Source organism: Embiotoca jacksoni, unplaced genomic scaffold (genome assembly GCF_022577435.1).
Source record: "Embiotoca jacksoni isolate LCO1_2020_lvr unplaced genomic scaffold, fEmbJac1.0.p SCAF_59, whole genome shotgun sequence".
Classification (NCBI taxonomy): Eukaryota; Metazoa; Chordata; class Actinopteri; family Embiotocidae; genus Embiotoca; species Embiotoca jacksoni.
In genome coordinates, this window is record NW_027185413.1 from 1,598,805 (window position 1) to 1,617,455 (window position 18,651).

The 18,651-nt window shown below is 40.2% G+C and overlaps 1 protein-coding gene across 4 annotated transcripts in view; it reads right to left on the reverse strand.

The window, feature by feature from the left end:
- The window catches only part of LOC138212716 (cyclic nucleotide-gated channel beta-1), a 35,840-nt gene extending 21,292 nt beyond the window's left edge, over positions 1–14,548 (reverse strand). Inside the window, exon 1 of one of the 4 annotated variants that reach the window (XM_069173211.1) lies at positions 14,454–14,548. Coding sequence is in view for 2 of the 4 variants with exons in the window: in XM_069173208.1 (XP_069029309.1) it covers positions 6,205–6,336 (132 nt within the window). In the remaining 2 variants the exon portion in view is untranslated. Of the gene's footprint in view, positions 1–6,200; positions 6,627–14,453 lie in introns of those variants that run through there. The other 3 variants (XM_069173208.1, XM_069173210.1, XM_069173209.1) reach the window with 3 other exon arrangements.
- Between the last annotated feature and the right edge of the window lie 4,103 nt (positions 14,549–18,651).

The following is an 18,651-nucleotide window of genomic DNA, read 5'->3' on the forward strand; positions in this document are numbered from 1 at the left end:
TCATTTTTCTTCTTGGTTTAGATTTAGATTTGACTTTTTTTAATCCCGCAGTGGAAAAATTTGGTCGTCACAGTAGCAAAGAAAACCAAGACGTGCACACAATGTGAAAAAATATATAAGATATAAGAAATAAGATAGATACAAAATTATTATTTTAGTATAACTACACACACACAGACTATATACACCAAAAAAATAATTAATAAATTAAAACAAATAAATACAGTTTGGGATAAATGGAAAAAAGTGTCCAGTGCTATGAAATGAAATGAGATGAACAGTGCAACGATATTACAGGGTGGTATTGAAAAGTCTGACAGCCGTCGGAAAAGACAGACGGTATTATCAGGAGTTGGTGGAGACAAATACACAACTAAAAGTAGAGTGAAAACCCGAGAGCTTTGTTTGTCGTCTGTAAACGTGAGGTTAAAGGAAGTGCAACAAAGTCTGCACTGTCCCACAATCTATAATTAAAAACAAGATATTGTTTGCTCATGTCAAACAAATGTACATAAAGAAGCAAAAATATTGAACATATTCACATCCATAACAGCCAACGCACTCATAACCCACAGCAGAGTCGATGAAAGCACTATGAATGCCCCGTAACTGGTTAAATTTCAAGCCTTCCTATCGTTACCATGGCGTCAATGCGTTGGCTGTAAGTGGGTTTGCAGATTATTATGGTCGGTCATTCCAGGCAAATGCCGGTGACAGACAGGAGGTGTTGCCATGGTAACACTAAGTATAGATGCAGAGGCAGGAGAGCTGCTGAAGTCTGTTCTCTCTCAGTGAAGTCAGTGTGTGGGGGACAGATCAAATCCATCACACGCGATAGTACAACAGTTCTCAACGCACTTCTTTAGTCGCATCGCTGCTATATTGATGTGACGAAATAACAGGCATAAAGGTTGAACAAATAAAATATGAATGTGGCACCAACACAAAACATTAAAGGATTGCCAAACCAGCTATAACACACCAACAGCTTTCTCTATTAATATTTTAGTCTCTAAATGGAGTGGTACATTTTGGACTAGATTCTAAAAGTCCAATCTAATAGGACCACAGCATTGCTCGGTGTTGGTCAGCGCAGGAAGGAGGGGAATGTTTCAATTTGGGCTGGCAATTATTTTTATTAATAATTAGCCGTTTGATTTTTTTAAATGTCAGAAAAGACTGGAAAAAGACTGAGCGGTTATGGAGGAGTGAAGGAACCAGAAAATAATCACATTCAGGAAGCTGGAATAAGAGAATTTTAGCACTATTTAATTTTTTTTTAAATGAATTGATAAATGAATTATTAAAGTAGTTAGCAATTAATTTATTGTCATTCAATCAATCAATCAATGACTTTAGCATGCTACTCCACAGCTGCTTGTCCAAACTATGGAACGAGAGTTCACCTTGTTACATAACTGTAATTTACTTGGAACTAAAACTTCAGCCAAGTCAATTAACTGATGTGAAGAGGCTCAAAAGGCATTTTCTCCGAACAGACGACACGTTAAGTACATCGCACAGCGAATGATTAACAGTTCTCCTCATCACTCTCAACATTAGCATGAAGCCTTTCTATGGTTGATCGGATGAAGCATAAACACAAGCCTGGCATCTGTTAAACATCTGTTCTAGAAACCTTGTAAAGGCGGCTCTAAACTACCCACCAAAAGCTGATTTTTGTTATCAATCTGATGCAATCAATTTGATCCACTTATTGACTACACCCATCTTAACACCACATGAGCTCCCCATTATGTTTAGAAAGTTTCAACCAATTACAAACTATACTGTAGGCCTTTTCACCTTTTATCCATTGCTTTTATGTATATATTTGAATTAATCATCAATGACTTTTAGTTTTACTATCTAAAGTTATAATTTATAAGAATTATATCCCATTTTTTTAATATCACTTTGTACACTGGTGCCAATAGTAAGTCAAAGTAGCATCCTGGGTCTGGGCTTACTTTGGTGTTACACTAAAATCGGTGCCCCGTCACATTTTGAGACGGACGGTGTTGTTTAGGTCAGTTCTGTTTAGGTGTGAGGAGTGAGAGTGAGAGTATGAGGGCAGGTCACAGGTCTGCTTTAAACCAAACGCTTTATATAACAACGGTATGCCGAAGAGCATGTGACAATAACTGACTGAGGGTAGACCTTACGGGATAGGGACTCACTATACCATCTGGTGGGACAAAGGCAGGCTCCCATGAGCTGGTTAGCATGTTAACTTCAGTAAATATGTCTGCAACACAATACTTGAATGTCTCTAACAGAACATCAACACCACTGTTTGGACACATCGAGTGCATACGTTTGGTCATTTTTAAACATTTTAAACCAAACGGCTCACAGATTGACCCTTTAAACAATTTATCCATAACTTGTCGCAACTTTGTACCATAACATAGCAGGTTATCTGAGCAATTCATGATGGTCCCAAATAAACTGCATTTACCCAGGGAACACTATGGCTTTTTTCAGACTGCAAGCAAATCTGATTTTTTTTTTCTCCCAAATCAGATGTTTAGGAAATACTTTTCACACGTCATTACGTAACACATCCCCAACTTATCTGCATGGGTTGCTGTGGTAAAGACGTAAGCGCAGCTATGCTGGTAACGCGGCTTTCCAACACGGAAAGCTGCAGGGAACGGTTCATCTTTGGCTTTTGTCCGTTATCGTCGTAAAAATCGACACTTCCTGATAGCGCTCTGCTCGTGTTAGCTTAGATGCTGTTCACTCTGTCTCTCTGAAAATGACGAAAATTACACACATCACTGCATGTCACGTTGCGAGGGATGCCAGAAATCTAATCTGAGCCAGCAGAGCGCCCGAACCGAGACGCATCTGTTGAAGTCTGATTGGAATCACATTTCAAATCCACCTCCGAATGTGGTTTGGGTTCGGATAATAAAGAAAAAATAGCCTATGTGACCCTCACCTGCCTGCCTTTCTCTGTCAGCAGCATGTCAAAGGAACGTTAAATTAACCTGACAATAATGCTGGCCTGGTTGCAAAAAGGACACCAAAAACAACACGAACAGAGTCACACATGACACAACAGAGCTTCAAATGTCAAATCTTGTCCAACTACTGCTAAATGCTGGCTGGAAGCAGCGAGCTAACGTTCGCGGCCCTCCAAGCAGCAAAGACCCCGTGGATGTAAGCAAATCAGCAAAAATACCTGAAGCTTTAAATTCTGTTAAACCTCAGAGCAGACTGGTGTTAACATCTTATTTATTTTGTGTTGTTTTTCCTTCCACAAATATCTAGAGTTTACTGTATTTACATAATCAAATATTTACTCAGACATTTCAACATACAAAGTCACCATTGGTCTTCCAAATGACAGAATTTCCTGTATCTGTTTCAAATTAAAAGGCCGGAACTGTTTTATACACAGTACATTATATACCAAGTTTTGACTGAGACATGTTACTCTAATAGTGGTTGTTCACTTGATTAAATACATTTACATTGCGATGATCAGAAATTTCTCCTAGTATTTTCCATTCACTGTAAAAATTTAGTTAAGTTCAGTAAGACTTAATTATTTGCGCATACATACATGCATGTGAATAGGAGTGGTACTTATTTGTTTTATATTTATATATATATATATATATTTGGGCGGCACGGTGGTGCAGTGGTTAGCATTGTCGCCTCACAGCAAAAAGGTTCTGGGTTCGAATCCAGTCCTGGGCTTTTCTGTGCGGAGTTTGCATGTTCTCCCTGTGCTTGCGTGGGTTCTCTCCGGGTTCTCCGGCTTCCTCCCATCATCCAAAAACATGCACCTCAGGTCAGGTTACCTGGCGCCGCGCTAGTGGCAGCCTGTTGCAGCAGCTCCCCCCTGAGAGCCCCCCCTGCTGTAGCGAAGAAATTTCCCCTCGGGGATTAATAAAGTGAAATAAATAATAAAAAATTAAATATTTTGGGAAATTAGGGGAAGTTATGAATCATTATTTTTCATCCTTCGTGGCAGGTGACTAACTTGCAAAACTGTAAATTTGTCCTTAATAAAACATAATCCATTGTACTGTGGGATTGTTAGTCAAATGTAACATAGATACTGCGACATAACGTTTTGAAAGCACTACGTAGTGGATACATTTTTGCATTCATTGAGGTAGAAAATAGGGAATGATTTCAGACACAGCCTTTGTTTTTAACCCAATCATCCGCACAGCATTGCTCCTACTCTGCTGCTTATTTAATCATGCAGTTATGTAAACAGGGATATCAGCAGCCGCCACCACTCTTCCACGTAGACTGAGTATTAAAATCTCATAAGTCAAACATCAATCAAACTGAACTCTGCGTGAACAAAGCAACATCAACTCACAGCAGGGGATCCAATGTGTCTCACCCTTTCCCTGTGATCCCACCTTAACTGCCTGACTGAACACAAATCATATCAGGCCCAGTCAGTCCTAATGGCTGGTTTTTAGACTTTATTCCTGGAGCAAAAACTTAGCTCAAAGAATATTTGACTTTGTGAGGACATCAAGTTAGGTCTCCAAATTTGGTCTGCTAAAATTGCAAGTAATCTAATAAGCAGAAGATGCTCGTCATAACAGGAAAAGGATGTGGGAATTTGGGTGTGCTAAAAGAAATAACATTCACAAAACAAAACATGAGCCCTGACACTGGCTCACGTAAATAGAATACAACCGTTGTAATGTGATTCACAACCCCACAGATCAAAATGTCCACCGATTGGACAGTTTAGTGTAGCTGCTAAAAGTCAAGATTGCCATTCTGCCAGGTTAGAGATTTCAGGGGCAGTCCAAATGAATTTGGGCCAAGTAGTTTATCTGGCCATCAGAAACAAGGAACTGTGGCCAAAGAGGTGTCAGCAGATGCTGTCTCTTATTTAGCCTTGAACATCAGGATCTGATGTGTTTTACCATCTAACTTCAGAGTTATTTGTGTACCCTGTCAAAGTAAGACAAAATCATGTTCTAATACACTGCTACAACCGTGATTGGTGAGCACTCACTGCATGTTCGTGTGAATACTGGGAAGCTGTGGCTAAGATGGTCGAACAGGTTGCCCACAAATCATGAGGCCGGCAGTCCTGTCCACATGCCAAAGTATCCTCGGACAACACACCAAACCAAACCCCCAAATTGCTCCCGATGGCATGCGAGCACTTGTCTGAAACAAACATCGGACGTACAACCAAGAGACCACGAGTCCATGAGAAAGTGTAAGTAAGTCACTTTTGTAAAATACATCAAGTAATTTACGTGATGTACATAATGTTACTTAAATAAAAATTATTGAAAAAAAACCAACATAAATCATTATCTTTTCCTTCTTTTATGGTTTTGGTACCTCACTAAATTGCGACCATGCCACATTAAACCCAAACCACCATATTTTCCTAAACCGAATCACGTGTTTTTTTGGAGACTAAACTTAAAGCACCTGCCTTTAGACATCTAGGCGAGACAAAACGTGACACTGACACAGTATCCTCCAGACTGACTGGGGTATTACACACTTTGGCTGGACACCAGGTTGGGGACAGACTGGAGATGCTTCTGATCACTTTAAATTAAATCGTCTTAAGTTCACTTCCATCTTCAAACCTCTATTTGCACCCACAGCTACAGCTGGAAACAGTGTTACTTAATCAAACATCTCTTAGTGTGTGTGTGTGTGTGTGTGTGTGTGTGTGTGGTGAGAGGATTACAGAGCAGCTTTAGACTGCGTGTTTTTATAAAAGATAAGGACTAAGTGACACGATGATGCCGTCCAAAAATTATATTATTTTCTATTGTCATAGCTTTTCCATTCTCTTCTGTTCGTCATGACACCGTAGCTACATTCTAATGATGAATTTCCATTCTGCTACTAACATCTTTTCATTTATATTCCATTCTCTCAGAAGAGAGCTGTGCCTAGAATGTTATATAAGACAGCATCCTAAAATCAGAGAAAACACTAAAATCGTGTCACATAAGCGCGTTTCTGAAGCCAAGAAAAAAGCGGGTTTACATGGTAGCCAACCTAAGCCACAGCTTCACACATAGCTACATCTCGTGCACAGGCTACATTGTCGCTGCCAAAAACATCCCAAAATCTCTCCTAAAAGGAGGAGGAGGAGGCCGCAAAGCCAAGGAGAAAAAGTCATGTTCTGGTTTACTATAGCGACGTTGTTGGCGCGTGTCATTAATTTATTTATTTACCTACCAACAGCTTCCAGCACAGCAGCCAAAACGAGATCATCTCCAGGCGGCCGCGACGCGCGCATTCCTCTCCTCCTCTCCCCAATGGCAGCGCGAGCAGCCAGGCGGCCACTCGCTGGCGCGAGGAGGGACGCATGCAAGATGATGGCACGTGTGTGTGTGTGTGTGTGTGTGTGTGTGTGTGTGTGTGTGTGTGTGTGCGAGTGCGTGTGCGTGTGTATGCGAGTGCGAGTGCGTGTGTGTGTGTGTGTGTGGTGGAGAGAGAGAGTGAAAGGAGAAAAGGCACGGAGAGAGAGGAGGGTTTATCGATCTTTGCTATGATGTTGCGGATGAATTGGAGCAGAAGAGATGGATCTGTATTGGCAGACTACTGTACATCTCTCTCTGTCTCTCTTTTTCTCTCCGATCCCTCTACGCCTGCTGCGCGTGCTACATCCGGCAGTTCCCGCCCTACAGGCTGCAACACTGTAAAAGATAGGAAATTTAACAAGTAGGCCAGACCTATAGGGATGTAACGTTCACTTGATTCACGCTTTGATTGGATACACTGTGGTTACGTCACGATTTGGTATATTATTCGTATATTACCATATTATGATGAATTATTTGGTCGACTGTTTTTGTTATTCATTTTTACCTATTAACCTGTTTATTGTGTGCATTATTTTTATTGGATGAATTTAAAATAATTGTAGTTACTTGTATTTATGTTTTAAATTCTGTTTGACTTTAGAAATTACCATTTGTACAATTCATTATTGTGCTAGATGTCCGTTTGAACGCTTAATCTTTATTTTGGCATTAAAAAAAAAATAGGTATTGTTCAAGAAACCTCAGGGCAAACAATCAATTTTAAAGGATTGATATATGGAGTGCAAACAACCTTATGATGTCCCACATTAATTTCAGAAAAAGTGTTGCTGCTCCTGACCCAATCAAATGCCCAAATATATATAATTGTAACCAGTTACAGTTACTATCAACAATATGTAGTCTAATTAGATTATAGTTCATGTTCAAAATGTTGGTGATTACAAAGGGGTTACATCAAAATATATTATCTGCATCGTTGCATCTGCAACTGTGCAGAAATGCCTTCTGTCCACGTAGATAGGCTCCATTCATTTGGCAGTATAAGCAAACTCAAACTTTGAGCCATGTTTTTGATCAAGCCATGTCATCGTATAAGGCAGATATATTTAAAAACAGTACATTCAAACATTCTTGCCATCGTTGCATTTTAGCCATCACTTCTGCAAATGCAGAAATGACCCAGGTGAACTTTGATTTATGACCTTAAACGCTGACTGGAAGACTGTTATATCATCTGAGTGCAAGTGTGTTCGAGTGTGAGAGTGAGGCAAGGTGAGCACACACACACACACACACACACACACACACACACACACACAACAAAGGACTCCTAGATAATGACGTACAGCTCAGAAAGAGTGATGCAGTTAGCCAGATGGATGAGAGAGGGAAAATTAGAGAAAGATAGTCATAAAGAGCAAGAGAGTTGAGATTTGCTGCTATTATGGGAAGCAAAATCCAGAGCTGATCTCTTGATACACAATCAATCAACTGCCTCCGAATGTTGATGTAAGGGCTCGGGCTTTAATCCAGTTACAATCTGCTCTTAACCCTTCATAGTAAATAAAAACCTTGTTAAAATCCATCAGGCAGCTCCAGACGTATTTTTTTTACAGATTACAGTACGGTGTCACTATTTGGGTATATTCTAATTGGCATCCTTGGAGTGTGTAATAAAAGCAAGAGAGCGGTGAGTTCGGATCAGGACCAAGTATGTCCTTCTACTCGTAATGTTTTACAGTACAGTACAGATAATTTTTTTGGGCACATAACATTTTTAAAACTCACTGTATACACAACATAGCTCTCTAAAAAATGACAGGTCAGAAAAAAATGGTCAACGGTCTTAGGTGCTCATCAAATACATCTTTTTTTTTTTTAACAGAATATTGTTTTTTTTAATATAAAATAATGTGTTTATTTATTTTGTACTGTTCTATTATTTAATTGTTATGTAATGTTGTTGTCATCTGCCAACGCAAAGGTTGATGTGTGCTTTGCAGATACACACTTGTCTGCCTCTTTATAGTGTACAGAGTTTCACAGATTTGGAGATATCAGTTGTGCTCAAAAAGGTACCCGATGAAGTTCCTATTGATTGAATCGTTTTAATTGTTGATGAAATACTGGTGGGACCACAGCAGCGTGCGGATTTTGTCTTTAATCATTGTATAGGCTTAAGAGGCTAGGTGGGGAAAAGTCACTTTTCTTCTAAATAAGTGATGTCACAGTAGGTGTTTTTTAGCTGTCAATAGTCTAAACACCTGCTGTGACTTTTAGTAGTGACGTGGGTTTGGTCTTGAAAGCCCCATAACCTAAACAAGTCTACCAATTTCTGGAAAAAAAGTTGTCAGCAATTTTTTAAACCATTCAGTTATCTTTTTACAAAAATGGCTCATTTGAAATTATTATAACCGGCTATTGTTATAGTTAAGCAATATTACACAAGTGGGTGCTGTGAAAGTAAACTTAGCAAGAAATATGACTCAATCTGCATCAGTGTGTGTAACCTGAAGGGGCCCAGGTCATAAACTAGAAACAATGTTCTTCTCTGCACGGTTGATCTGTTTATGGTGAACTGGTGCACGCTGTGAGGAAAGAATGAGACCATGAAACTATGTAGCAATGGAATGGAAGTTTTGGTGCCTGTGCTCTATATAAGAACGTGTGTCTAACTAGTGTCACTAACTTTGTGTTGGTTGTCGAAACTTCTCCATGTTATGCTGATCAACATAATATTAATATGATTGTTGTTTTTTGTTACAGTTGAGCCCAAAATTATTCATACCAATGTCAAATTTTCATGTCTAGTGAATTTTTATTTGACCAGTAGGTTTCATCATCATTAATTGACTTAAACAAGTGACAAAACATTGGAAGACATTTTGACAGAGATTTTAATAATAAATCCAAACTATTATTATGTTTTTTATACACTTTTTTACTAAAATGGCAATGTCCAAAATTTTCAGTGCTCTAGTCGACTATATATTGAGAACAGCTCATGCGGTAGTTTTCCAGTACATGACTGGTCCATTGCGAGTCATGGCTAAAACCTAAAAACTCAGTAAGGACCCCTGGTTGTGCAGTGTGGCTGCTTTACATTATGGACATTATATTTTTCATAGAAATGTAAAAAACAAAACATGGAAATAGTTCATGTTTTCATTTATATCTCTAGCAAAATGTCTTAACATTCCTGTTCCACCTGGTTCTGCCATTTCCAGCTAGAAGTAAAGAATTGGTCAACTTCACTGGACATGAAAATTTGACATGGTGATATGAATGATTTTGGGCTTAACTGCGTGTTAAAAAGTGGCATAGGGTACATAATTTGCTCTGATCCAGCATTAATCTACTGCTGGATTGATTTTCCTAAAAATGTTTTCCATATCGCCAGTCCAAGCCTACTTGGTACCAGAGCTACCATGCTTTCACACATGCACTGAGGCCCTAACTTACAGTGGGTACGGAAAGTATTCGGACCCCTTTAAATTTTTCACTCTTTGTTTCATTGCAGCCATTTGCTAAAATCAAAAAAGTTCATTTTATTTCTCATTAATGTACACTAAGCACCCCATCTTGACAGAAAAAACCAGAAATGTAGAAATTTGTGCAAATTTATTAAAAAAGAAAAACTGAAATATCACATGGTCATAAGTATTCAGACCCTTTGCTCAGTATTGAGTAGAAGCACCCTTTTGAGCTAGTACAGCCATGAGTCTTCTTGGGAATGATGCAACAAGCTTTTCACACCTGGATTTGGGGATCCTCTGCCATTCTTCCTTGCAGATCCTCTCCAGTTCCGTCAGGTTGGATGGTGAACGTTGGTGGACAGCCATTTTCAGGTCTCTCCAGAGATGCTCAATTGGGTTTAGGGCAGGGCTCTGGCTGGGCCAGTCAAGAATGGTCACAGAGTTGTTCCGAAGCCACTCCTTTGTTATTTTAGCTGTGTGCTTAGGGTCATTGTCTTGTTGGAAGGTGAACCTTCGGCCCAGTCTGAGGTCCAGAGCACTCTGGAAGAGGTTTTCTTCCAGGATATCTCTGTACTTGGCCGCATTCATCTTTCCTTCAATTGCAACCAGTCGTCCTGTCCCTGCAGCTGAAAAACACCCCCATAGCATGATGCTGCCACCACCATGTTTCACTGTTGGGATTGTATTGGGCAGGTGATGAGCAGTGCCTGGTTTTCTCCACACATACCGCTTAGAATTAACGCCAAAAAGTTCAATCTTGGTCTCATCAGACCAGAGAATCTTATTTCTCATAGTCTGGGAGTCCTTCATGTGTTTTTTGGCAAACTCTATGCGGGCTTTCATATGTCTTGCACTGACGAGAGGCTTCCGTCGGGCCACTCTGCCATAAAGCCCCAACTGGTGGAGGGCTGCAGTGATAGTTGACTTTGTGGAACTTTCTCCCATCTCCCTACTGCATCTCTGGAGCTCAGCCACAGTGATCTTTGGGTTCTTCTTTACCTCTCTCACGCTCTTCTCCCACGATTGCTCAGTTTGGCTGGACGGCCAGGTCTAGGAAGAGTTCTGGTCGTCCCAAACTTCTTCCATTTAAGGATTATGGAGGCCACTGTGCTCTTAGGAACCTTGAGTGCTGCAGAAATTATTTTGTAACCTTGGCCAGATCTGTGCCTTGCCACAATTCTGTCTCTGAGCTCCTTGGACAGTTCCTTCGACCTCATGATTCTCATTTGCTCTGACATGCACTGTGAGCTGTAAGGTCTTATATAGACAGGTGTGTGCCTTTCCTAATCAAGCCCAATCAGTTTAATTAAACACAACTGGACTCCAATGAAGGAGTAGAACCATCTCAAGGAGGATCAGAAGAAATGGACAGCATGTGAGTTAAATATGAGTGTCACAGTAAAGGGTCTGAATATTTATGACCATGTGATATTTCAGTTTTTCTTTTTTAATAAATTTGCACAAATTTCTACGTTTCTGTTTTTTTCTGTCAAGATGGGGTGCTGAGTGTACATTAATGAGAAATAAAATGAACTTTTTTGATTTTAGCAAATGGCTGCAATGAAACAAAGAGTGAAAAATTTAAAGGGGTCTGAATACTTCCGTACCCACTGTACATTACCCAAAGGAGCCGTATGAAATACACATTGTGGACTACCCTCCTAACCAGTGTCACTACTTACTGTAGTTGTTGCCCCACCCTGGATCCCACAAAGAAGTGCTGATTAGACGATGCTAATAATGAACCTGACCCAAGGCTTTAATTTCAAATAATGTTAGAAGTATCCAGCAAAGAAAACTGAGAAAACTAGAAAGTCAGATTTAGAATTTTACAAAGTATCTTTAGTATTATTACAGTAAAAATAGATATAGCCTGTGTCGCACCTGCTCATATCAGTCATGAAACCTTTTAATCAAATAATTGAATAAAACATGAAAAATCAAGAATCATTAGGCAAATCATAGGCCCTTGACACCTACTTGAATAAGAGACCACTTTTCAATGAAGGCTCACCAAAGAGTTGCATGAAACAGAAGATGAGGCCAAAACAAGAGACCAGTTGGTAAATGAAATCTTGCACATCGTGACACTTTTCAGAACCGTATGTTTGCTTTCTCTACATTTGGGTGGTGCAGGTGTCAGCGTGTCAGCTGGTGATTGTGTTTCTCTTTCTCCGCTGCTCAGCTGGCACACAAGGAGGTCTGACAATAAATCAATTATCCACTCTAGTGACATTGCCCAGAGCCGTCCACTAACCTAATTTGACCCTACTGTCTAGCAAATCACATCAATATGCGCCAGTTACTTTCAATGAAAAGTTGCAAGTGTTCTAAAAGTAACTAAACAATGACAGTTGGAAAATGCCTGTCAGCAAATTTCACTTCCAATTACAATGCAAATTGCAAGTGCATTGGTGTTAAATTAAAATTAAAATTAGCAAACAAAGCTGTCAGATAATCTGTCGGATGATCCATTCAAATGTTGCGGTCAAGCTTTCCAGTAAAACCCAGACAACTATTTTCGATTTGAGATAATTAGGCCTTGGTATTACTACAAATATTTTGATACTGATGCTGGTGCGGATATCTCAACTTTCTACTGGTTCCCAATTGATAAATTTTTTGTGTACCAATTTTATGAAATTGTTTTTCACAAAAATGTATGAGGCCAATACATTGTGGAACAAACCTAAAGTTTTTATCTATGCAGTTTAGGGGCAGTGTAACTTTTCTGTAGCTACATTTCAAAGATATTACCAATGCTACCTAAACACCTCACATGCTACGGAGCTGCTACCGGTGCCCAAGCAGAACGTATGTATAGGAAACATTATATTGGCTCACTGATGCTGATGGGATTCACTCCTGCAACTAAGTGTACTAATATGTAGTGTACTACACGAAAGTGTTCCAGAATCTCTACAACAGAGGTGAGGAAACTAAAAGCATGAACAACAACGGCTACGTCATTGTGAAATTCACCAGGTGAAAACCAGATGAAAATTATCCTTTGATGATGGATTTTTTTTCTATTTAAGTTTACTGTGGTAGTTCGCCTGCATCTACCCAAATGAGAGAATATCTTTTAGAAAAATTCTGATCATGACCACAGTAGAGTTCCACAGAACCATTTAAAACACACAGATTAATCTATAACAAGGTGGAGCAACTTCTTACTAAAACCCTGTGCTAGTTTCAGCTTTCATATGTCAGAAGACATTGACTGAGTCAGATCCCATTTTTAATCAAGATGTTCCATATAAGGCTCTGATTTTATCTTCATGAGATATGTTAAAAAGTCCTATATTGAATTGTATTGATTATAATGCAGGCAGTGTTGTTTTCCAACAATGTGAATCATTACATGCTTTTCTGATGATGACAGACAAGGTCACAGCTAGATGATGCTGTGTATCCCGATCTATCACAAATACACACACACACACACACACACACACACACACACACACACACACACACACACACACACACACACACACACACACACTTCCCTCCGCTTCCTCTTCCAGTGTCTCCTGTATTCCACACTCACATTTTTTTTCTTGTAAGTAGTACACATACAAATACTGCATTAGAGTTCTGCAAATTCCATCAAAAGCCACCAAGCGAGACCTTTAATAGTTTCTCAGGGGCTGATGGAGCTTCGTGTGTTTCTAGAGGAAATTGTAGTTGTGCAATACGCATTACGATGACACGCATAAACATGACTGGGCAAGATTATTCAAGAAATATTACTAAACATTTTCTCATTATATATTTCAAGGCTTGCTAAATTCGGCAAATCCATCTAAACTCCCTCCTCTTCTCACTAATATTCAATCTCTCACTACATTCCACAGAACGATTAACCTGGGTTCCTATTTTTCCACTGTGATCCTCAACCATTCAACTTGTTGCTATCTCCTTTTACTCTTGATTTAACTGTTTGATAAATTATCACTCGGGGGAAAAAAATAAGTGTTTTTAAGGATGATGAATGTTAAATGTCCAAATAGGCCACTCGAAGCTAAACCCACCAGGTCTGTTGAGGCTAATGTTAGTGCAGACAGCTACATGTAAACAGTGATTGTTGAGCACTGCTGCCACAAAGAAGCTGCTTCTGAAGCCTGACAACCAGATCTGACTGGAGGATAAATTATGTACCATTTAGAAGATCCCCCTTTTCCAACATTTGCTTTCGAGGAAATAACCTTTTGTGGATAAGAAATACTTTTATTATCATCCTGTTGGAAGTGGTTCTCATCATTGAAGCTTCTTCTCTCGAGTGTCTTTCAGTCACAGATTCACACTGTCTTTTTCTGCCCAGCATTTGTAACAGCTGTAAGTCTTGACTTTGTCACATTTTCTCTTTGCCTAAAGTCAACAGTAAAAAGGCCACATGACTCTGTGAACTAATTTTCAGTCTCAGTTCAAACAAACAACCCACAATGCTACACTCTCTGTAACTTCTGCAATTAAGAAATATCTGATGTCACTGAGCTTCACAACAGAATACCAGATATGGATATCTCCTATAATGTATGAAACAACACAGAATAACATTGTCCTGTACCAACAAAGAAGCATCAGGTAATTCACAGTCTTGTTAATATTTGTTCCTGGCCTTAGTAAAACTTTCAAAGCAACCAAAAATATAGAAAACCCAAGGAGGATTGTGTCTTACCTGTTGTCCTAGCTGTTAACTGTTGAAGTGGTGATTTCCTATAGGCTAGACTGTTATGAAAGCAATAAATCGCTCTGTGTTCCTATAAAACTGTCTTTCTGGTGTCCCTGTTATTATTCGGTCCCCTTTTATCTCTCTCTCGCTCTCTCTCGCTCTCTCTCGCTCTCTCATGCACACCTCTCAGTGCCAATGGGGTGCATACTAAGTGTGTGTGGGCAGCAGCCAATGAGAAAGCAGCAGCTTTGGGGACATTCGTGGCACACACATGTTCAGCCTCATATACTTTCACACTGACACAAATAGCACAGACACACTTATTGTACAATATAAAGGCATACACAACACTCTCTCTCTCGTTCTCTCTCCCCCAATCTTGTCACGAACACACACAGAAGATGCACATCTGTCATCCGCAACCATAAGAGGATTAGCATTTTTTTTTTCCTTTTTTTTTTTTAAACATCAAAATTCAACTTGATAATCTCCAGTGAGGGTGTACAGAATGTATGCTGATTGAAAAACAATTTGTATTTTTGTGTGTGTGATGTCTTTGTAATGTAGCAGTCCTTGCGTTTTGGTTAAAGGCATGGAAAAGCTGCTATTTGTGATGGCATACTGATTTACATACAACGTTATCTTGAGTTAAGAATGTTATATAAGCCACTGACGTACAAATGTGATGCCACACCAGGGTTTTATTTTCAACATGCATGCCATCTCCAGTACAGCATGACACTCTCAAGAGTGCACAGCATCAGTTTCTACTTTTATGCAATTGATACTTAAACAATTTTTTGCTGTAACCAACAATTTTATGGATATTTTCTCCATTTTAAACTGCTTTGAATTATTTATTTCTATACAACTACAATTTGGCAGATTTTTTAAAAATGTTATTCTGACCAAGAAACAGGGACAGAAAGATCTATTCAATTTCAAAATTCGCCCAAGTTTCTCGTATTCATAAAGTCCAATGTTCATATGGACCTCACAGTTGTGGAACTGTTGCTGACTGAATTAGGTGATTTTTTTTTTTAAGTGGAAATTTAAAATAAAACCAAACCCTTAAAAGGTTGATTGGGGCTGACGTTACCAACCCCAAAATCACCAAGACAGTTGTTTCTTACTCCCACCACAATATACAACAACATTGTATCTTTTATTTGACAGTATCCTCAGAATCAATAGTTATCAACTCAATTGTGCAGTCCGGTTTCTGTTACCCTAGGACATTCTCAAAGATGAAGCTGTTCCTATCTGCCATGAACCTGGTAACTCTTATTTATCGCTTCATTTAATTGAAACCACTATTAGTTCAATATGCAGATACCACAAATGGTACTAAAAAACAAAGAAAGATCACACCCATTCAGCATGTTTGCATATTTTGCTGTAGAAATGATTTATATGCCAGTCTTACACTCCTTTTATCAGGATCCCCATCTGTCCCGGTGTTTTGATCCTGTCTATTTCCCCAAAGACTCCCTTCCTCATGTCCGCTCCCATGTTGTTGTTGTCTGTCACGTGTTCTTTGTTTTGGTCTGTGTCTGGAGGGAGTGGACTGGTTCCACTAACCGCCTCCAGTCACCTCCCACTACCACACCTCTCTCAGCAGGCGCAGCTGCTTCTTGATTCTGTTAATACCACCAAGCAGTATATCTACCCACGCCTCACACTTCACCGGTGTCAGTCCGTCCAATGTGCTACGTTGGTATCCCGCCATTGAGCAGTAAGTCTGTTTACTCGCTTAACATTCCCGGTTCTGACCCGGTTCTGTCTCCTGCCTGCCGCAGTCCCATCTGTGTGCTTTTCCAGCTGTACTCTGGTACATACCTGGCGTCCAGTGTTGATCCACGGGAATCACCTGTACGAAGAAGCCACCCTATGTCATTCCACGGAGTTGACCGGAGACGTGTCTTGGCAATCCTGTGTCGGCCCATGGGAAGCCACACGGTCGACCCTGCCCACTGTCCTTTGTCGGTCCACTGGAATCCACACAGTCGACCCTGCCTGCTGCCCTATGTTAAACCTCGGGATTCCACACAGTCGAGCGAGCCCGCTGCCCTGCGTCGATCCACGGGAATCACCTGGAGACCAGCCCCTGCTCTGCGTAGGTCTGAGATCCACTCCCTGCCCGCCATGCTACGGTTCTGCCTGAACCCGCCTCCAGCCTGCAAGATCTCACCAGCCTGGCCCCAGTGACAATTACAGGGACCTACTCTCTCCTCATCGCAGGACTCGGAGTCTCTTCCTCCTCCTGGAGACAGTCGAGTTCCCACCTCGACTCAGGGAGAAGATTGAGACAAGAAGAGAGAGACATTAGGCTTCCAAACCACCGTTGGACATTATTGTGTTTATGTACGTTCGGTGTATTCTTTATCCTGTTCTTAAGCCTACCTGCTGTGAGTGTGCGTTTGGGTCAGTTTAGAATACCATACCACAACACCTTTGGTGGACAAGTATAACACATGACAACCATTTGAAGGAGTCAGAGTAGTGGTGGGGGAAATTAAAGTGGTTTATTTTTACGAAACAAAGGCTTACAAAATGTAGGGGAGGCTGGGACAAGAAAGTTGTGTTGTGATTGTAAAACAAATGGTACAAACTGGGCCTCTGAAACAAAAAAAAAGGCTAGCATGCTTACCAAGAAAAAAGGTTTCACAATGATAAAACAAGGGTTTGCATCAACGAATGAACCTAATGTGTTTAACAAAGATCAACTATTATTAACTTAGTCAACAGAAGAAAGTGACACAAGAACTGAAGAGGAAATGAGGCCACAGCCATTCCAAAGGCATGCTCCTCGTAAGGCCATTGGCCAGGATGTAAAGAGCAGTCTGAGGCAACCAATCAGCAGGCAGTGTTGATCTGCACAGATGGAACCCAATCACCTTACTGACACCTGGAAATAGGCATCCCCTGGAACACGAGGGGTGGGAGAGAAAGATAACAAAGCGGAAACGCAATGCAAACCTTTTGGCGTCTGCTGAGCAACACCCTCACCAATAAAAGTCCAAACATGATGTTTGGAAATACATACACAACACTTAAACATCTAACCTTTTTAACTATATGACAAAGCCTCAGCAACAACATTTTCAGACTGCTTTTATAGTTCATTTCAAGTTGTAGCCTTGAACAATCAAGGATCAATGAATAAGGCGTTGGTTGTGGTTGCACATCCTGAAAAGGAACGCGAGAGGATTATGGTCGCTGAAGACTTTGTTGGGCCTAACACATGACTTTAGGGAAACCTCAAAATGTTGTTGAGCAAACGACAGAGCAAGTGCTTCCTTCTCAATAGTGGAGTACTTAAGCTAACTTAAGTCAGTGTCAGTGGGGCAGCCACAAAGGAAAGGTTTTGCAGATAGGACCCGGTTACTCCAAGAAAACGCTACAGCTATGTTTCTTGTTTGTTTAAATATAAAAATATATACAGTATATATACTTTACTGTATAAACTGTGCATTTTTATATTTAATAGTTTTTTACTGTTATTTTATTGCTTTCCTGTATCTATAAATGCTGCTGTAGCGAAAACATTTCCCCTTGGGGATTAATAAAGTAACTACCTACCTACCTACCTACCTACCAGGTGCTTGGTATAGAAAATGCAGCTATGGTGGTGATCTTGGCATCTGCGGGACACACTTATCCTTGACCAACCTGCAGGCCATGATAAAGAAAAATACCTTTTCCAAATTTACACTTGACGAGATTGCGTGTTAAGGATGCAGTTGATAGGCAGTTGAAAACTTCCCTGAATGTAGCCATGTGAGTATCCCAATAATCAGCATACACAACAATGTCATCCAGATATGATCTGCAGTAGGGAACATCTCCCAATGATCTTTTACACGTAAGAAAGGCTATTACAATGTACTGGAGAAAACGGTCAGGTGTCACAAAAGCAGAAATTTCAAAGTATGTTGCAGGGCCAATTTCATTAATACAATCATCAACAAGCGGCAAAGGATTTGCATCTAGAACAGTCCCAGCATTTACCTTACAGAAGTCAGCACAGAACCCAGGACTCCCGTCAGACTTCATATCCAAAAGACATGGGGAACTGCGTGAACTAGCTTGACACTGCAAATCCATTTTTATCGAGATAATCAACCTCCTTCCTCATGACTTCCCTCTTAACTGGACTGACCCAAGAGGCATGCTGCTTTATTGGTAAAGGGTAAGTTAAGAC